The 21,389-nt window shown below is 41.9% G+C and overlaps 1 protein-coding gene across 3 annotated transcripts in view; it reads right to left on the bottom strand.

The window, feature by feature from the left end:
• The window catches only part of GNAL (G protein subunit alpha L), a 183,690-nt gene that overhangs the window by 6,347 nt on the left and 155,954 nt on the right, over positions 1–21,389 (bottom strand). For all 3 annotated transcript variants that reach the window (XM_068192595.1, XM_068192602.1, XM_068192612.1), the window contains exons 6-11: positions 9,853–9,907; positions 7,438–7,511; positions 6,534–6,592; positions 6,169–6,289; positions 4,797–4,927; positions 2,730–2,797 (exon numbers count right to left, since the gene is read on the bottom strand). In XM_068192595.1, coding sequence (XP_068048696.1) covers positions 2,730–2,797; positions 4,797–4,927; positions 6,169–6,289; positions 6,534–6,592; positions 7,438–7,511; positions 9,853–9,907 — 508 coding nt within the window. The remainder of the gene's footprint in view (positions 1–2,729; positions 2,798–4,796; positions 4,928–6,168; positions 6,290–6,533; positions 6,593–7,437; positions 7,512–9,852; positions 9,908–21,389) is intronic.

Here is a 21,389-nt window from a genome sequence, read left to right as displayed (position 1 = left end):
ATACTAAGAACTGTCTGCTTGTGTTTATCATGCACTGATTTCACTCATTCTATGGCAATAAGCTGCCCACAGTATCATGGTTACATACACAGCATGCCAAAGGATGTACTTTCAAAATATTAGGGGGCTGTCTGTTGTCACCTGACAGTTCTTGTAGTCCTTTCATTTAAAGATAAATGCAGAATTGTCACCCCTACTCGACAATCACTTTGAATAGTAGTGTGTTACTCAGCACCAGTTCACAGGGGAAAAAAATATCCCCTGGGACACTGATGAAAGAACATGTGCTTTCCAGGCAGGAATATTAAATACTGGCATCACTGCACTGCAGGAGTCAGGATGACATGCAAAGTCGAGGAATCCTGGTCTGTGTGTTTGAACAGCAGCTCCTTCACCTCCTAGATTCAGGTTTTGTAAAAACCAGGACAGGAACCAGAGGGGCCATGCCACTGTTCTAACGGGGGTGTATTCACACTGGGGATGTATTCAAACAAAACATCAGCACCTGGAGAGCCCTGCGTGCAGAACAGCAAAACAGGGATGGGGAGCAGCCTCATCCAGGAGCACACACTCTGTTCCTGGAGAGTCTGGGAGAAGAAAGGATGTGCCTGAGCTAAGGGACAGAGGATTTCCCACAAGATACATTTCCAGGACTGGGAGATGCCCTTGCCAGCCTAGCCTTGAGGTGCAGGCACTGGCTGGGCCTGCATCCCTCCCATGGGCTCAGCCATCCCTCCCATGCTGCTCCCTGACTGAAATCTGAGGGATCCCAGCCCTGCTGCCCAACCCCAAGGGGCCACAGTCCCCACACCAACCCTGAAACCATGAGCTGACATATTCTGCCTTTCTAATCCTCATATACTACTGTGTAGCAATAGTTACTGGAAACATGGTCAATTTTAACCTCCCATTAAAATTTCTCAAATTACAGGCTTTAAATTTGCCACTACCATTCCTACAGCCAGGCAGTTTTAAGGGGTGCAGCACCATGGTGATGATTGTCACGCATATCTATGGTTTATGCAGACCTACTACCATGATAAAAATCACAATAAAGCATAATAAACACAGGCTTCTCTGCATCATGCCTGAAAATTTAACTAAGTGGGGCAAGGAAAAGGTCATAAATCAAGAAACTTGGGAAAGAAAGTATAAAGCAAAGCCAAGGCAGACACAGGTAGAAAATAAAGGCCTTTTCTTCCTGGCACCTGGCTAAGGCCATCAGATCCTTGCCAGTCTGTACTTCTCCACTTATCACTCCCTCTCTGAAACCTCAGCCTTTTGTGCCTGACCCCATGGAACTGGAAGTGCCCATTCCTACTTGGCCTTCTCCCACCTCGCCCTCTCCAGGCACGGCCACGTTACTCAGAGCACAAAGCCAGGAGACAGAAGACGTGTTACAGAGGAGATGCTCTCTGCCAAACCTACAGCAGTTGCAGGGAAATGAGGGAGAAGCTGTTCTGGCCCCATGCCTGGCAAGCCCCAAGGAGTGCCTGGCAGCTGGCAGGTGCTGGCCCCAGCACAAGAGCTTCCCTTGCCCCCAGCACCCACAGGGGTTTCCTGTGTGGCTGCAGCGCCTACGCCCCCTCCCCTCCCTGCTTCATAGGTGGCCTCCTTCTGTAATGCCAGTGAGTCATGGCAGGTAAGGACCTCGCCCTCGATGTGTCTTCTTAAATCAACAAAGTAGATAAAGGTGGGGAGTTTCACCCTAATTTCCCTGTAACTCATCTCTCAGAGCCACTCGCCTTCCAGACTGGATATCATCACCTGCTTCACAGGATTCCAGCATTATCACTGGAGAGATTTGACTTGAAGTGAGTTTTTTTGGTAACTCTTTACGTTAACACAGCAGAATCTGATATTTTTCCTCAGGATCCGGAAGGGGAAGGTGGCAACTGGAAATCCCCAACGTGTGAATGCAGTAAATTGCTTCTTTCTTGGTGCGTCAGCAGCTGTAAATCCTAACAATGCTCATAAATGCATAATGACTTTAAAATTCTTAATTCTAATGGCTCAATTTATTATCTCAAACATACACATATAGATGGAGGAGCATTGGTTCTGGTCTCTGGTACTGCTCTGCACTGTGGGAACAACTCAGAACGAGTGAAGCCACAAGTGATACTGGATTACACTCTCTGACAGCAGAGCTGGGCTGTGATTGTGTGCCTGACAACTACTTTGACCTTCAAAATGTAAACACCACCTCTTCACTCCAGCTACAGAGAAAGCCTTAATTACAAGAAAAATGTGACTAGACAAGGAAACTTTCTTATGATGCTTCAGTAGGGCCATGACACCAGTCCAAAGGTGAGGTAAACCTCCTAAGTGGCATACCAGAAAATTTATTTAAGCATAAAATAATAAAATCTGCCTTAAAAAAAAAAATTCCTGCTGTCAGCTGATCACTGCCAAACTCCTTGAAGGAATGCAGGATAAAAGTAAGAAGGCCTGTTTGTTTATGCATGGACTGTACATGACCATTCTAAGCACTAGCACCTACTGTGTGACAATTTGCCTGGCAGGTGACTTTATACAAAATGGGCATAAAAATGTGCAGCACTGAGGAAGGTTCTGCAAGATGGACAGCTAAAAAGAACTAGGGAATTGCCAGACATTGTCCTCTCCTTCTAGCTTTCTGCAAAACCCTGTCAGTTTTCCCTAAATAAACTATGCCATCTGTCAGTATTTCCTATGATAGAATCACACATAAGATGAAAATTACTCACTAAAAACTCATCCCGGATGAAGAACTTGGCTCTTGTGACTTTGGGGTCTTCTCCTGCATCTGGTGTTGCTGTTCAATTAAAAACAAATGACATCAGAAACACGAAAACCAAACAATCATCTATTTGTAACAAAAGATTTAATAAGAAGGAAGTAGCCCTTCAGTACAGAAATTGAAATATTAAATACTAGAGGAGATTCCCAGTAGATAGTTCTAAAATGAAGAGTACAGTAAAATATGACTATGCGTACAACATATTTTAGGAACTTGAAAATTGCTGAAATCATTGCAACAATGTCATTGGTCATATTGCAAAAAGGCTTACTCACATCCACAAGTTTGTTCATATAGATGTAAAACAAGTGGGAGTTAGGGTTTAGCTTTTATCAGAAAATATGACTAGAAAAAGCAGCTGAGCTTTTCAGTTTCTGCAGCAGAACAGTGTCTCCTGAAAAAAGCATCTGCAGGCAGGAATGTGAGTTTAGAAATGGTTAGTCCAAGATTACACTTGGAAAAAATTATAGCATTGAAAGACCTTTTGATATATATATAAATGTATTTTAATTCCAGGCCCCAATTCAGCAGAATACTTCAGATATATTGCCCATCAAAGGGTCTTGGATTAAATTCTTGTTGAGCAGGAGACTTGTTGCTCAATATTAACTGTTTGTCAGCAGATGAAGTTGTCACTATCTAGGCCATGCAATGACTGTATTTACTCTCTGTGTAAAAAACAATGCAGTGAAGAGATAACCTATTTATTTCCTTTCAGTCTTATCTCTCATCTAGGATTCCAAAATTAGATGCTTATAAACATAACATTGTAAAGGCCAGAATTTATCAGAATATGGAAATGTATTTTTCATCCATCATGCTGGGGGTAAAAATAGAGCAGCAGCACAATCAACAGCATATTGGAATTCAATGCTGCTGCCCTTAAATAATGTGAGCTGAAACTGAAGAATAAATGAACAACCACAGGTTAAAAATAGAGAGCTGTTTCATGTGTGAATATTCTGGATCACTCTAGATATCCACTGTGAGATCCCTTTGAGAAATACCAAGAGCTACTTTTTTCTGACAATTGGCTTATTATAAAAAAATACTGAATATGCACTCAATCTCCGTCTATGTGGTGCATGTTTGAGAAGGGGAAATTTGGGTGATGGAGATAATATTTCTTCTGACAGCCCTGAGCATTACAAAACAGATGCCAGATCAACTCAGATTTTATGACGGTTCATTAATCCTCTGGACCTGAAAGTCAGAATCACACTCACAAAGTGAAGGTTGAAAACAGATCATCACCACCTTCACCTCTGTAAACAAGGCTGTTGGTGGTAGTTGGTGGAGAATGAAAACCTTTTCCAACAGGTGGCTGCAAGCACCATGCCAGGACCATCACTCAGGTAAGGCAGAGGCAAGTGGTCAGAAAATAAAAGTTTTACCACTTTAGCTAGACAGACCTGAGACCTTTGAGGAGCTCTCTCCTTGGTATATACTTGGCATAATACCAGAGTTCACCTCTGCAATATGTTACTGTGGTGCAAGAACCATTACACTTCTTGAAGATAAGAAAATGATCGCTTCATCACCACAGGTCTCTTCCTATCTACTGATGTGGTTTTCCTCCATTAAAGTTTACTTACTGGTCTGCTGGGTTTCCCATCAGTATTTCAAAAACTGAAATTTACAGTATTGGAGGACACAAGAATGGCTGCAAAATAAGTCTCATGAATCCCCAACAAAGTTCAGCACAGTGGGAGGCCCATGCAGAAGCATCTGGGAAGGGGGGAGATGTGAGGCTGCTTTGCTGTCCTGGGACTGGTGGTTCCTCCCTTCAAAAGGGGAGGGCAGGTGCTGTGGAGCCGGAACCCTTTCAGACCCTACCCACAGAGGGGTGCCTGTGAGCTACGGGCTGCTGGCATGCTCCTTACCTGACCAGGAGCTCATGTCAAGGAACAGTGTGTGCTTGTGAATGTGTGTGTGAGACAGACAGAGACAGGGAGGAGAGCTATGGGCTGGGCCATGCCAGCAGGTCCAATCCCCGCATGGGGAAAAACCTTACCGTCCTCAGGTACAGTGTAATGTGCGTATTCAGGAAAGTAATCTTCAATTTTTGATTTCCCTGCCAAGACTTTTTCAGCCAGCATGTCCTGTTTATTCAAGAATAAAATGATAGAAATGGTCCGTAACCACCTGTCAAAAACAAACCAAATGTTTGTGTTATCTCTGACATGTTAATCAACAAAACTTATCACATTGATAGGAAATTTACTGACTATCCCTGTGTGGGCAGAGTGTGCAATAGTGTAGAACATGCTTCAAGAGAAAAAAAAAAAGATTACCTAAATGATTGTTTTGATTGGTCTGCACCTGTGCAGATCAATGGGTATATTTCTAAGGTCAGTAAATACATTTATAAAAACTGTGGTGGACATTGCTGAAGGGGGCAGTTTTCTAATTTTTTTTCTAAATTGTCTTTTAGATATCAAATTGGAAAACTGATGACATTTTCTAGAAGCACCACAGTTCACAATCAGATATTACTGTCTGCTTTATTTGGTTGTGATAAATTAAAAAAAAAACTGTAAAGCTCCCTTCCCTCAGACTGCTCTAAGCTGCTGCTCATCCACACAGATATCCCATCTTTTAGGGTGGCCTGTATGACACCTGATGAATGAAAAGAAAAGAATGTCTCTTTTCTTCCTCAATTAATCCATCACTGTGACAATGTGCCTTGGGATGTGCAGTTAACATTCCTCCTTCACTCTACCTTCAATCACTTCTCAGTGCAGAGCATCCTCGCAGGTATGTGCTGAAAACTTCATCACCTTATTTTGCAGATTGTTTTTAATTGTTCTCTACCAGAAGCCCATTTGGGCTGCTATTTGGTTACGTACCTACGATTTACAGGCACGGTGGCAGCATGGCAATTTAATGGCAGTTCCAGTTAGGTTAGGTCTGAAGCATCATCCCCTCATCCCCTAAGGCAGAGGTACCCTGTGCTCTCAGGGTACCGTACCAGAGCAGCTGCCCGCATAAGGAACAAGCACAGCGAGCTGCTCCTGCTGCTGCTTTTGAGGAGGAGAGCAAATGCTCCTCGGAGGATCTTGGTCTCAGCCAAGCAGCAGAGTGATGCCAGGAGAGGGTTTCTCCTGCCTCCCTTGCAGCAGCCAGCCTGGGGGTGCTCGCCATTCTCAAGCTGTCCCCATGCCCTGCATCATTTTGGCTGGAGCGGTGAAATACCATGTGCACCGTCCCTGTGCCACAGCCCTTGCCAGGGAGGGGAGTCATTGTGGAGACACTCTGAGACCGGGCCCAGCCTGGCTGTTTTCTGAATAAACAATCTAAGCCTACAACAAGGGAAGTCCTATTTTCAAAGGAGCTGAACTGTAATTAAACTGGGGAGGATGGGTGGGAAATGAGGTTTGTTTTACCTATTATTCCAGATACTTTTGAAAAGGTCCAGGGATTCCCGTAGTCTGTTTGTGTTATTGTCTTCCCTTATTACCATGTTGTAGCTACTGCAAGCCACAACGAAGATGATAGCTGTGACATCTGGGCAGAACACACAAAAGAAAGAAGGAAAGAAAGGAGAGAGAATAGAACATCTCTGTTATCCCAGCACATACTCCTCAGGGTAACACCGCCATTACTCACCAATCAGCCAAAAATACCAGAAAAAAGTTATCTGTAACACTGGACTTCTGTGCTAGTGAGGTACTGTGTGTGGATATGAACACTAAGCTGCTCACACCTCAGGGAAAAAGTTCAAAATAAAACACGGAATGTTTTTACTTACCATTAAAGCATTGGATCCATTTTCTTCTCTCATCTCTCTGGCCACCTACATCAAACATGCTGTTAAAAAGCCATAGGATGTTATATCACTTATGTGCACTAGGAAAAATCCCATAAAGCATGCACAGCACGAGGGTTCAGTTTAAAAATATGACAGCCCCAAGGACAGGGGCAATAAAATATTGCCTGAAGAGGAGGGAGATCTGCTGATGCTGTGCTGCATGTCAGAGACAGCTGCACTGCTCCACCTGCCCTGCTCTGCCAGGAGAAGGCTACTGAACCCATAAAATGAAAAATACACTCTTCAAGGACAAGTGTTGGCCTTTCCAGTCCCCAGCAGTGCATATGGCATGTAATACTGCACTACAAACAAGTACAGGTTTCAGGATATTTTGAATGGTGGTGGGGAAAGGGCATCTCTGTATGGAGGAGGACATGAGGCAGCTCAGCCCTGTCAACGCTGGCACCTTTCTGGGCAAGAAGTGGTGAGAGAAGCCAGTCTGCCCGTGGGTGTTTTAGAGACACAGCAAAAACCTTGGACAAACACAGAGCTTGCTGCCTTCTGGAAGAAGGGAGGATTCCCACTGACTTCTGTGAGCTCTCATCCCCAGGGGTATTTTATGGTTTTACAGTGCTTTACTAATGCACCAGTTTTTACAAGAAGCCACACACAACCCTACCTATAGAACATAGTGAATATACATAACTAATTAAAGCTATTTTTGCAAAGTATGAGGTAATTTTACTAGGGCCTCTGGAAAGAGAGCTAAAAAGCCAAATCAAACAACAAAAGTCCAGCCACTCCCATCCCAAGCCTGCTATACCGTACATACATGAACAGAGACATCTAAATGAAGCTGTTAAAAATGAGTATGATATTCACATATCATTACTAACAGACTTACTGGAAATTTACTTTATCTACTTGAAATCTTGTTTCAAAAATCCCTGATGTCAACACTCTGCATCTTAATAGGTCCTGGAAATGCGAACACAGAAGTTGATTAGCAAGGCTTTTTTTCTAACCTAATTTTGCTCTTAAAAGCTTGAAATATTATTTTCCATGAAAAGTCTTAAATGTTTCATTTAATGAAAGTTCAATCAGACCTGTTGGTAAATCGTCATTTGTCTGTATTGACATGGTAAATAAACTTAATAATGATCACTGCATTTGGTTTGTGCACTCAAAGCAGGAGACCTCATCTATGTTCTCCTTACTGCCCACTGAAACCTGTTCTTGATGGTTATACACCTTGATATGTGATGAGGATAATGAATTCTGAAGTTACATAAAACTAAGAAAAATGTTATTCATGTTGTAAAGTCAAGTATTCAAATGTTAGAAAACTCCAGATTTACAGTTGCCCAGGCAACCTTAACTCTGCCCTTTTTTGTACTGAATGAGACAGGAATCCTATCGAAATAATAGCTTGTGACTGAGTAATTAAAGCTCTGTTACAGAGCACAAGGGAACAGAATTTAGGTCATGCAGAAATATGGCATTTCTTTCCTATTTTTTAAACTACCAATACTTTACAACTTAACCAACTCTCCTTTAATAATTAAAAAATAATAATTTCCACAGTTCTCAAGGGGAGTAGGCAGCCAGTGGTGCTGAGTGCAGGCACAGCTTGCCTTTTTTCCCTACACTACTGTCTACTGCTTCTGGTAGCCAAGGCAAACCATGGCTGCTTTGACAGCTGCATGCACTCAGCTGAAGACCACTTATTTCATACTTTTAGTTATTTTATATGTTACTGTCATTTTCTGTCACTTGCTGACTTTGTTATGCTGCAAAAAAATACCCCAAAAACCAGAAAGCAAGGGAAGAGAAGAAATAAGTTAATTTTACCAGTTAATTCAGCAAGGCAACTGATACAGCGCAACAGGACAAAAGCAAAAGAGAATCCTCCTATCAGAGCGAGTTTTCCACCTGCCAAATACCAAGGGCCTTTTCTGATCTTTCAAGACATTTCTCCCCAAAGGAAATATCAGGAAAAATTTCTAGGTGATGAAAGACTACTTCAGGTAGAGAAGGGCCTCCCAGGAACAAACAGGCCAACTCTAATGCAAATAATGAAAGCAAAAATGAGGCTTTTCTTCACTGACTTCTCTCTCCAGGTGAGTGATCTTGATGCTAAAACCATGAGGTCTAGATGGAGCAAACCCCAGTGCTAATTCCTTTGGTCTGAAAATGTCCTGAGTGTTTGAATAATTGATCCTATATTGGGTCGACTATAGGACATGCTTGTGGTTATGGACCTAAACTGGGTCTGAAGGAACAGGCTCTTCTCTGCATGCTTCCTTGGGTGATCTCTGGCAAGTCACCTGATTTCTCTGAATTTCACTCCCTAATTGCACAGTGAGATTTGACAATTCTGTTTATTTTTTAAGGGCATCCACCTGTTATATGCCTTGCGTTGTTAGACTGAAATATTCAGTGCAGGCATTCTCTTCTGCCACCTGTATTTGGAGTTTTATGATGTGGCCCACAATCTTGGCTGAGACTGCTAAATGACAGAGGGATAGCAGCACTGAAAAATAACAACTTCAGAATGTTTGCTGAAGAGACAGCAAAGGAAAGCACACAGCCTGAGCTCAGGAAAGGCAGCTGAAGCCAGGCAACATGGTGAAGCCCCTCCTTCAAGACCACACCAGTTCAGCCTTAACATGAATGTGTTTACCATTAGAGCACTCCATCAAGATGTATCACAGCATCTGGGAAAAAAAAAAGTACTGTCTTGCAAATAAGGCTTGAATAGAAACTCTGCTACCAGCAGGAGATGGGCACAGCCTGCAAAGAAGGAATTTGCAGGCCTGCAGAGAAGTTTGCAAGCTCTGCTGCTGCCACTGGTGCTCTCCCCTGATCCTGGACACCTCATTCACTGCAAGCTTTTGCCTCTGAACGACCCTTCTGATAGACATGGGAAGTCTCCCTCTGGGATCACCTCCACCACTGAAATAAAGCATTGCTTCTCTGTAGCAAAGGCTGGTGAGGGAAATCATAACTTTTTACATTTATGCTTTCTGTTCTTTTTTCCATTCACCTTTTGTTTTTGTGGGCCACAGAATGGGAAGCATGAAGACAAAATGGATGTATTACAAGAATCACCAACGCAGATGTTGCAACAGTAAGAGACAAGTTTGCACCACCAAAGTGCCTCTTCTTCTTTAATATCCATCACTTAAACTGCTAGACCATGTTTTGCTATACTGCCATATGCCCTATTTCAGCTGCAGTAGGGATTAAAATAAATTACACAGAAAATCCAGATGAATGTCAGTTTTGGTTCAGACCCTATCCCTTTATTTTTACTAACCTGATCTGTGGGTGTGTAGTCATCCATGCTGACGCTGTCAATTCTTTCTAAAAAGCTAGAAGAAAAATAAACATGCACTTAGATATGTACAATACCATCTAGTAGAAGACATTTCACTACCTTTTCTAGTTTACAGTCCTGCTGAGAAGTAAAACACAACTTGAATGGTAAAGTCAGGAGCCTGATTATTTCCATATATTGCTCAAGGTTACATTTTATAAGCCAAACAAACACTTTACCCAGACATTTCAATACAGCACTTTTAAAGTTACCATTATGCAGTTACTCACGAGTGGTTCAAAATACAGTTAAAATGTTACAATTTTGTGAGGTCCACTAAAAAATACTACGACTAACCACAGATCATAACATCATGTGGTTGTTAAGACTTAAAAAAGATTTTGGGATTTAATATAGAAAATGTGCCTAAAGGGTGCCTTTATTTAGTATAATGCTGATGAAGTATAATGTTATGTTAATTATGATCTCAGTAATGTTAGCAGAAATGCTTGTTGGTATGTACAAAAAGCTTTGGACTGACTTGCTGCCCTCCAACACTGCAACTAAAGCACAGAAAGTGGCGGTTAATGAATCTGATTCTTTGTGTCACCAAAACTCAGTGACACGCACGGAGTGAAAAAGAGACTTACAGCTGCAGGGAAGAGCAAGAGAAAAGAAAACCAGAATATCAGCGGGGAACTACATTCTATGATTATTTAAAAGATTCTTCAAGCTTTAATTCTTTCCTAATATGTGTTAGAATGGCAGTACTTACAGACATAAAAATGTGATTTTGTATTTATTTCTAAAGAGGCAGGTTCTCCTCTCTCACTTCCACCCATTTCTTAGATCTCTGTGAGCCCAACTGGCTCATTTTCCCCAGACTGCCTGTAGCACTTAGAAGCTTTCTTGAATTTCTACACTGTTATATGGTATTTGGCAGTGAATATCCCATTGGCTGACATATCCCACTACAATATTATCAAGACTTCTTTATCAAAAGGCATGTTTTCCCCAGTTTTACTTGAGTGTGCACATGGAATACGTGTCCCACTTAATTGCAGTGGGAAAGAAAGAAAAAAACAGTGAACTCTTGACTTAAAATGTAACTCACTGTTAACACAGGGGTCACACACACTGGCCAGTTGAAAAAATAGCCCCCTAAAAGCTGTTTGTAATTCTCATAGCAGTTTCCCACGGATATGAACTGAAAGGAAAAGAAAATACACTGCATATATATTTACTTAATATATTTTTCCTTTTCAAACCTCCATTGTTATAGCAGGGAAACAAAATGCAGTATCTACAGTTAGAATATCCAGCTTTTCTTTCTCAATGATCAAGGTGTGATAGATAAGCACAGGGTTTAAAAAAAAAAATCACTGTTTAGCACAACCCAGCGGGTGCCTGTTAGCAAAACTATATGGAAGAAACGCTGAAGAAAAAGCATATTTTCACAAATACTCCCAAAAGCCCTATAAATTTATAAAAGAATATAAAAGTACATTTTTATAGTCAGCTACAGTCACCATGGGAAAGCAGCTTGATTCAGGCTGAACCTTTTGGTCAGATAATTGTCATCACCTTGACTGAGCAAAGTTTAACTTCAGTTATCCCATGGTTCATGCAGACACCGCAACAGAGTGATGCATTTTTAAGTGACACACCTATTATTGAGAGAACTCCTGCCTCACACTGGCAGCACAGAACATGAAAAAAAGAAGGCAAATAAGCCCAAAGCAAAAATGCCTCCAGGCTGAAACTTCTTGATTAGAATAATTTTCCTTAACATGGTTGTTCTTTGTTCCAAAGTACAGACTATGTCTGACACAGAAAGGGATCTACTTAAGAGTGTGGACTGAAGTCAGTGTTTGTGCACAAATACAACTCTATCACAAACCCTGCAAGACAGTGTGAATTGGCTTTTTTGCAGAAACATGTCTTGCGAAGTTGGTGTGTAAACCAGAGACAATACACCTTGTCTCCACAGTACAAGGACCATTTTGGCAGAACTTATCCAAAATGGTTCAACACAGTATTAAGTGCTAACTCATAACTTTCTCACCTATACAACAAGTACTTAAGGGATGTTTTTGGTTGATAGCACTTGCATGTTTCAAACAGGCAAATCATGGTAAGGAACAGAGGAGCGAGGAGTAATGCAGTTACACTACACACAACCCATGGCAGGTTGGGAAAGAGGCAAGTCTCCTAATTAGATATCCTATTTATGAGCTGAAGTCATCTTCCACTTCTTCCCAGTAGAAAGACCAGTTTTGAATACCCTAAATTGCAAGACCACAGCTAAGAGAGCCAGCTCTGACAAATATAATGTGTTTAAAAAATATAATTTGACACAGCAGCTGTATCATTTATGCTTGTAAGGTTGCTGTGTGCATGTAAGCTGTATTAAAAGAAATGCAATGATTTACAAGGTTTTACCTGCCACCTTGCTGTAACAAGCTGGAACGGTATCACTAGCATCCAATAAATCCACATGCAGCTACTATTAGGATTGGGATAAATTTTGTAGCTTTATAGGAAATTAACCTTTTCAGTGTGTGAGGAACAGGCTTCCTAAGATTTCTTCTGCAACGACATCATTAAGTGTGCAATGAGATTTCTTACACAGAGAAACACAGACAGCTACACTCTTACCTTTTCAAAAGAAAAATCAGTACTTGAATATCCTTCATATGAACTCCTTACTTGGCTAATTAGAACAGCATCAAAAAATAGTCCTGACAGGCAAATGTACATACTTGGTACAAGAAATGGATTCCAGATGAGATACGGAGTCAGTACTGCCTCATTTCTACACACACTAACTTCATTCTCATTACTGTATTAAAATGGGAAAACTTAAATTATTTTTCTAAACTGCTTTCTAGAGAACATTAACTTCATCTAATCCTAATTGTCTTGAATAATTATGTTTTGACAAAATATAGATTATTTTATACATATATCTATATATACACACATACAAATCAGCAAATTTTGTATTTACATGACTGAAATTTCTATTTAAAGAGCTTAAAGTACAAAAAGATCAACTGTGGCAATGCTGATGTCTCAACTCAAAGAATCAGTGCAAGGAAAACATAATAACAGAAGAATGAAAAAAAATGGACACCAAATATCACTTATTCGCTTTTTAGATTTTTTTTTCAGCTCAGGGATGCAATTATTTTCACAGAATTATGCCTTTTTACAATACTAACAGGTCTTCTATTTATCTAGCTTCTACAGAAACCCATACTCAGGATTTATGTTAATTCTGCAGTGAGTGTTTTGCATGCATGTGCAATGAACTTCATACATTAAATTCAACAGTGAATAGAACAATAACATGATACAATATTTACATTTCTATTTCACAGTTGTGGTTTTACTTATAAAGGATTCAGTCAGATAACTAGTATGACATTTATGTTCTTTTTAATTTTACATAGGGTGCTTTACATTTCCTTATATGGAATAGCAGAAACTAACCTTTTCTTAAGAAATTAATTAGGCAAGGTATTGGAAGGAAGGTCTCCTCTGCTCTGTTTGGAAATGCAGTGGTTCGGTTTAGCAACAAATTAAAGCAAACTAAAATGGACCAATAAAGTAAAAAAAAATGAGCTACTGACATTATTATATCTATTATTAAGCTGATCTGTAGTTTTATAAATATCTTCAGTGAGTTTCCTAGGAAACTCAGCTGACACTTAGTTTGACAAGCAATCTCTAAATTTTATATTATGCAAGCTGTGAACACAAAAGTACAGGTTTTAGATGTGCCTGCCAGTGCATGTGGGAACTATCAATAAGCATTATTCTCTTTAAAAACCATGGCAATTTGAGCAGCAGTAGCAGCTATATAAGAATTTCTGAAAAAAGGATTCATAAATGCACAAATAAAGAGAAGGTAATCGTACATGAACATTCCTTTCTCACTGAATAAATCACTACATGGCTCTGTGTAGGTATTCTGACTCCACAAACAAAATGACAATTAAAAGAAAAATCGTGTCTTGAGAATAACATGAACGACAGAAAACCCATGCTATATTTGTGAGAGCGTACTTCGACATCCAAAGGATTGGAAAGATCAAGTACTAAATCACAGATCAATATAACAAACTAGGTATTTTAATAGCTTTTGATCTTCAACAATTTTATGCTCTCACTCAACCATTTCAATGGCCTTACATCAAAAAATGCCCATGGCAAACAAGAAATCAAACCCATTCAAAATGCTTGTCTCTTTAAAAGGAAGAGGTATTATGGCACATCTTTAAGGTTTTAAGTTCTCAGAGTGAAGAATCTCAAAACTATCTTCAGGTAAGTTAAGAGCTTTGCAAACATCTCATCCAGGCTCAAATAACTATATATATATATGTATGTATATGGAACCATCCAGCACTAGGACTTTTAATTCCACTCTCCTTGGATATGAAGTCACAGGTGAGGCAGATACTTCACAAGAAAAACACACACCCTAAGTCTCTAGGGAGGTGAAATGGAAAATACATTTTTTTTCTTTTTAGTTTCTGCTGCAGTTCTCAGGGCCAACATCAATATTGCCCTTTCCCCCCCCCCCCCCCCCAAATATATATAAAAATCAGCTAAGCCATTACAATCCGGTTAATATTTCCAGCAGGAAACATATTCCAATTTCCAGCATATTTGAAACAGGAAACTGTGGATTTCTGTTTTTGAGAACACCTGAATACTTTAGGCTCCAAGGTTGGCCTTCAAGCAAACTCACACTATCCTGATGTATTTCTAGGTAACTGAGAAAGACATCATGAAAACAGCCTCCAGTAATATTCAAACCCCTAAAGGATTCATTTTCCCAAGTCATTTGCTGAAAATATCAGCAGAAATCCCTCAGAAGGCTTGGCAAAATTTAGCGGCTAACGATTTTCCTGCCGAATTTAAACCATCGCTATGTTTTAAACACAGTGCTAGAGGAGCGCTCCCCTTCTTTCCCTCCACCCCACTCTGCAGCCACTTCCCACCAGGAGGCAGCATTCGTGTGAGGGCACAGCAGGGCAGCGGGAAGGGAAGAGGGAGAAGCAGAGCTGGTTGGGATCCACCCTGGCTCACGGGCGCCGTGCCCCAGTCTTGAAGCACCAGCTGCCGCTGTTGTGGAACAGAGCACCCAAACCACACAGGCGAGTGCTAAAGATGCTGCTGGAACAGAGCGCCGCCTCCAGCAGGGTCGGGAACCCACGGATCGGTGATGTGCTTGTCACACGGCTTTGGCACCTGCTCCGTGCCCCGTGTGCTGGCGGCTGTAGGAAGGCTGTGCTTCACCGCGACCCCGCTCCCCGCATCCCTCCAGCCGCGGTGACACGGGCGGTGACACGGGCGGTGACACGGGCGACAGCCGGGAGGGGGCGCTCTCTGCCCGGCTCCCGCTCCTTTCCCTTCCCTTCCCTTCCCTGCCCACCCCTTTCCCGGAGCGTGTCCGCAGGCGGAGGGAGGCTCTGCTGGGTCTCGCCGTGAGGTTTTTGCTCTAACACAGGTAAAACATGAATTTAGCAAAGCTCTTCTGAATTCACCCTGCTTATCCCTTTTTTCAGCTTGCACTCCCGTACTTGCCCACGGCCCGCCAGCCTCCCAGCAGAGCTCATGCTGCGCTGCCCGGGGCTGGCAAAGGGCTGCGTGGGGATGACCAAAAACTGGTGGGGTTTATCCACAGGAACACACCCTCACCCATCCGCACCTCCCATCTCGCCAGCAAGGAGAGCCTGCTGTGTCAGGAGATGAAAAGGTTAAACAGGACACCAAGAGGGAGAGCAAAGTACAGTCATGCCTGAAAACCGCCAGCTCTTTATCCGCCCAGGGAAGTTTGAGGATCTGCGGTTCAAAGCATCTGCCCAGCCCTCTGCTCGGCCAGGGGGGATGCAGCGGCTGGAGCTGGGTCACCGCCAGCCTGCTGGGGACCACGGACAAGTGAGAGGATTGTACAGCCTTTAGCAAAGCCATGTGTTTCCCTAGAGCAGCACCAGCCACTCTGCTTGCTCCAGAGGGAGAGGGGCAACGAGAGTGGGAAGGTCTCAGGCCGCTGATGGTGACACCTCTCCTGGACACCCAAGTTTGCTGCACGAGCATGACTGGGAGCGCGTAACCGGTCCCGTTTTGTCACTGACCATGGCTGCTGCCCCATGCCACAGCCCCAGCCATCATGAAGTCATCAAGAGCACTGCTGTCAGGAGAGGCTTTACTGGTACCAGCCATCAATGCTCCCTCGCCATCGCACAAAACAGGACAAGTCCAGTTTGAACCCTATTTACTGATGACAGCTTTGGCCAAGACACTAAAAGCAAAGACAGATGATGATGGCTGCAACCAAGGGCTCACACACCATTCATCAGGCGACCTTCTCCTGCAAGCAGCCAGACTGCTGGTGGCAATTTGGGGCACATTTGGTGAGGAGGTAGAGAGATGGCCAAAATCTGTAGTTCTCCTGGTCTATGGGTTTGGTTAAGGGAGTTTCCTAACAGACATCCATTTCAACCTCACTTTCTCCACCACTAAGTATGTACTGCAGAACATCTCTAAGCTTCACAGACTTTGGTATGTATCCAGCTATTAATCTAAACAAATGCACAAAGAGTTCAATTGCATTAAATGTTTCAGATATATGAGTAATACTCCCCTCCTGTTTAATAAGAACAATCCCGCTTTTAACTGAAAATACATGAAATAAACTAAAAAATGAATAAACTATTTCTTCCACAACTGCTTGCCCCCACTGGTTCCCTAAATTTGTTAAGACGCAGTGCAAATTTTGGGAAATGCATTTCTTCCTTCTAAATTTAGCAAACTAACCACTTCTTGGCTTAGCAGATGTTTTTGCTTTCTGAGCGAGAGGCCTATGGGGATCATCATTAACCCTCTTCTTAACATAAACACTGACTAAGACTTAAATCTGGAAAACTGTCATTCACACAGAAAGGTTAACAGGCTCCAGCAGAAATGAGACTCATCATCTGCAACTTCTGCCACATGGGATCTCAGAGAACAGGGAAGATGACAGGCAAAGAGAGAAAAAAGAAGAAAGGTTATTTATTTACTTATTTTAAAAGGGACATGATTTTTCTACTGTGTGTGCTTAGACATTTTATTCCCAGGGGTGCAAGTGGTGGAGCCACTGCAAAACACAGACTAAGAATGAAGCACTGATAAAATCTGAAGCTTAGACTGGCACATGCAGACCCTCCTTCTGACCAGCTTGAATCCACTAAATTCAGTGTATCTTCTTCCTTGTGAGTAGATAATCCTAGGCAGACAATCTTTATGTGCATATTGATACACCGAGAGAGTGTTTATACAGACACAGATTTGAGTTCTGCAATGTAAAAGCTATACAGAGCACATTCTGCAGTCATAAGTGTAGTTTTGAATAGAGGACCCAAAGAAAAAAACCTGAAAACAGAAAGCTCATATTGTGGTATCCAGAGAGATCTGGATCCTGACTGCTTTGTGAGCTCACGTATGGGAGATTAGGATCTCTTTATCCACTGTTTGAATGAAACAACTGTTTAACATCTTCCAGCAACTACACAGACTGGTGCTGGAAGGGAAGCTGAGAATACCTGAAACATCATATGAGACACGTGGGCAGAATGCAGCTGTCCCATCAGGACCTGCAAAATGTGCCTTTTGACAGAATAACAGATCAAAACCTTGGGTTTATGTCCCACTAACTAAAGTGCATAGAAGACCTCACCTCCATCTCTTCTGGTGAACTCCTCAAAAAGAACTTGGACTTTTATGTTCAAGAAAGCTGAGCTGTAGGAAAAAGCCTTGATAACACTCAAAGCCGTAACATGCATCAGGTTTACGAGCACCCGATACATACTACAGCATTGTCAGGGGATGTAAAAAGTTAACAAAAAGTATTTTCACTGGATCTTGCAAGTAGAGCTTCCTCTGTTGCTTACAATTTTATCTTGCTGTCATAATGGAAAATTGTTTCAGTGCAACTTACACATTCTGGCTGATGGTTTTGTTTTCAAAAATAGTTGCACTGTAGATATTTTCCTAGTGTACACAAATTCACCAAGTACTGTGAGCCCTGAAGAATGCCAAATCCAGGTTAGAAACAGCAATGGTTGTTGGAAATTGAAGATCCCTTACTCTGGTGGAAATGGTTTGGAATAACAAGTCTGTTATGGTGACTGCCAGAAAGGAAAAACCAGTTTGACTGGAGGTTTCTACAGAAGAGAAAGCAGAAAATCCCCAAATGGGAGAAAAAAAAGTAAAAAAAAAACAGACTGAAGAGGAAGTCACGAGAAGTTTGTGTTTACCTGTGGCACCAGTCCAAACTCAGTGCAAGAGAACTTGCTGCCAACAGTTCTTAGGCCTAAAATCAAGCCAGATGATTCCAAAAATCGGATGCTAATACTATCTTGAAAACCCAGATGAAGAAAAGTGAATTCTTTAGGGTGGCAAAGGCTCCTTGCCAGAAAAAGCACACATGCATGTTTCTTACTGTTTTCAGACCTGTACATTTTTGCTGACATGTAAATGAAAGGAACAGCCTGTTAGAATCCTGAGCAAAATGAGAGTCTATCTGTTTGCTTTCACCTATCATGCTTGTCAGGGGTTGACATGTCCAAAAGAATTGACATAGCTGGAGTCTGAGTGAGTGCTGGGGTTAAACAGGAGAAAGGCAGTAGCTTCAAGGATTAATATTTGAATCACAGGATCAGCTCTCATGAGAATGACTTGGAGACTCCAAGCAGCATCTGGTGTTCCTAAGGTAACACCAATTCAAGGAATATGAGGGCTCCCAACAACCATCCTACCAGAGAAGAAGCTTTCTGGGATTGCATGTAAAACCTGAAGTATGCCATCAGTGCAAACTAAGGAAAGAGAAGAATATTTCTACGGGAAAGTCAGGAAGGCAACCAGCTTCCTGCACAGTGGAAAAGAAGAAACTCTCATTGCTGACCTTGCAGAAACCCTGGTACAATTTCTTTTACCTTATTGCAGTTTTTGAAGTGTGGTGACAGATCATTTCTGTTCTGCACTCCTTAATCCTTGTCTCAGCTTTAACAGTGCACTCTCATACCTCTACCTTGTGTGAAGGACATTTTTCACTAAGGGTAAAGGTCATGCTGGACACAACTCTGTGAGTAATCCTTTGATGTGCCAGGCTGCTGTGTGGTTCACCAGCTTTTTCTCAGAGTTACTGACATAGGATATTACCATGTCAACATTCAAGGCAAGAAAACTTACATAACAGGGCAAAAATCAATTGCTCAGGAGTTGAAGGACAGAAAGATGATGAGGACTGACATCCTTCCAGTAGTTCCTAAACATTTAACCCCCAAACACCCAACAGAACCACTTCACCCATCATTCAGAGGTAGACCTGTTGCCTTCCCTTTAGCAAAGCACAGTGATGCAGCAACTGTTCACCTTCAATGGGAAGGACTCAAAGCTTGCTCTTCCCAAACTTGCTCATGTCCGGCGCCAGAATTTATTAGGGCTTCCCTAATTGTAGCCTAGAGCGGACAGGTTATCCTTCTTATTTCCACACACAACGCACTCCAGAGCTATTAATGAAAAAGAGTATCAGGTAAATATCTGTATATGATCATCTGCCTTAGAAATTACCAGGTGAAAGTAATAACATCAAGCAGAAGTCTAACAGTACAGATAAAAATGCTAGACATAACCATTAAAGTCATAAGAAAAATTCCTATATCTTTACAAATGCTGCTGCTGAGATGTTTTCATTAAAGCACCATTATCCTGCCCATTTTAGAACAGAATATATTTAACCACTGAATGTATTCAAGCAACTGGTCACACCACCTACGGCTTGGCTGAGTGATTACCTCGGGTAGCTGGAGGAAGGCATGGAGCTAAAGCAAGAAGATGAATTGTTACTACAAAAATGGAAGGAGAAGAATGCAGTGACTATATCCAACTTGCTAATAACTGGCCTAATTCCATTTAACAGCTATAAGCTATTTAATCAATGGTTATAAAACTCAGTGTTAAAAACTAGCCCTACATTTGTACATGAGAGGAAGTCACGTTAACAACTGCTTACTATAAATAGAGCATTTTGTGAAAAGCATTCCTAATGCTGCACTCCCTGTAAGTTTCTTTACATTCTCATCAATTTTATTTGATTTTTACAGTGCACAGTGCATTTGTATTATTAAAACAACATACAATGAGTTGAGTTTGAGGAATGAGGAAAATAATTATGCAATAAACTGATTGTCCTGCTTCAAGTTACTTTAAAGATTAGATTATGCTTCTGTTTTTAATCTCTCTACCCTGTACCCGATAGGTAGTTGCCATTTCTTGGGTCTGGTTTACGAAAAGCTGGAGCAAAGGGATCTTGGCTTGTGGCTAACAGAGAATTTGACACCATGGGCAATCCTTGCTGCACCCTGCGTGGCTTCCACACTGAGATGTTGGCTGCCACCATCTATGGCCAGAGGTAGGAGAGCTTGAGAGGAAGGGGGTTGAGCAGCACTGGACATGCTGTGCTGGTGCTGCAATACAGCAGCATGGCCCAGCTAGCCTGAGGATCTGCAGGGAGAGACCTGGGAGCCTGGCAGCTGCAGCTCCTTGCAGGATCATGGCCGACATCACCACTCCTGAGTGCATGATAGGGCTACTGTAATAGGGCCTTTACAGCTGAAAAGTCACCCTGCCACTTTCTAGGAGCTATTGCTTTGTACCATGTTCGCATCTGCAAGAAAGGGCAGAAACTTGATAAAAGCTACCTTATAAAAAAAATCCACTGAGGTCAGTTTCAAATCCTGGACTACTTTAAAAACTCCTAAAAACAGGCATTGAGAAGGAAGCTGAACTTCCTAATTTGTCTTCTCCATCCATACAGTTAGTGGAAAAAATGTGGAAGACTTATGAAGTAGCAGCAGGAAAAGGTTGAAAAGGAATATACAAATAAGGCATAAATGTCAGAAACCCAAAGCTACATGTCAGTTCAGATCTCAAAATGTTGTCTTTTCTCTTTTTTTTCTTTTAAAGAGAAGATTAAAAATACCATTCCTAGCTTGAATGTAACCTGTGGAACTGAAAACCAGGAATCATTTGTTCTCCAAATATGGAACCGTCACTCGTGTTTATGCAATGATTTATAGCCGCTTACATATATAGGCAGGTCACCCTGTGGTCAGGCTCTGAGGGCAGGTGCAAGTTTTGTATTTTCAGGGAGAAAACTAGATGCCTTTTTATACTTTTGCTTCTTCTTTCTCACTTGAAACACAAGGATGCCTAAAACAACAAATTCCCTAACAGGTTCTTTTTTCCTCACCAAACCGTGTGTACGACATGGTGGCTCAGAGGCTGGGATATGCTCTGAGAAAAAGAGTGCCCAGCACTTGTCCTGAGGGTAAGGACGACTCTTGTGATGACCTCTAAGGACCTGAACTGCTTTCACAGGAAGTCTGAATTCAACCAAACTTCTAATAAAAAAGTTCTTCAGCCTCAGGAGAGTTGGGTGCTTTCAGGAGGTGGAGGTGGAAGGATCCAAAGTGGAGTATAAG

The sequence above is a fragment of the Anomalospiza imberbis genome, chromosome 1, assembly GCF_031753505.1.
Source record: "Anomalospiza imberbis isolate Cuckoo-Finch-1a 21T00152 chromosome 1, ASM3175350v1, whole genome shotgun sequence".
Classification (NCBI taxonomy): Eukaryota; Metazoa; Chordata; class Aves; order Passeriformes; family Viduidae; genus Anomalospiza; species Anomalospiza imberbis.
The sequence above is the reverse complement of the archived record's forward strand: the minus strand, read 5'-3'. Positions and strand labels throughout refer to the sequence as shown.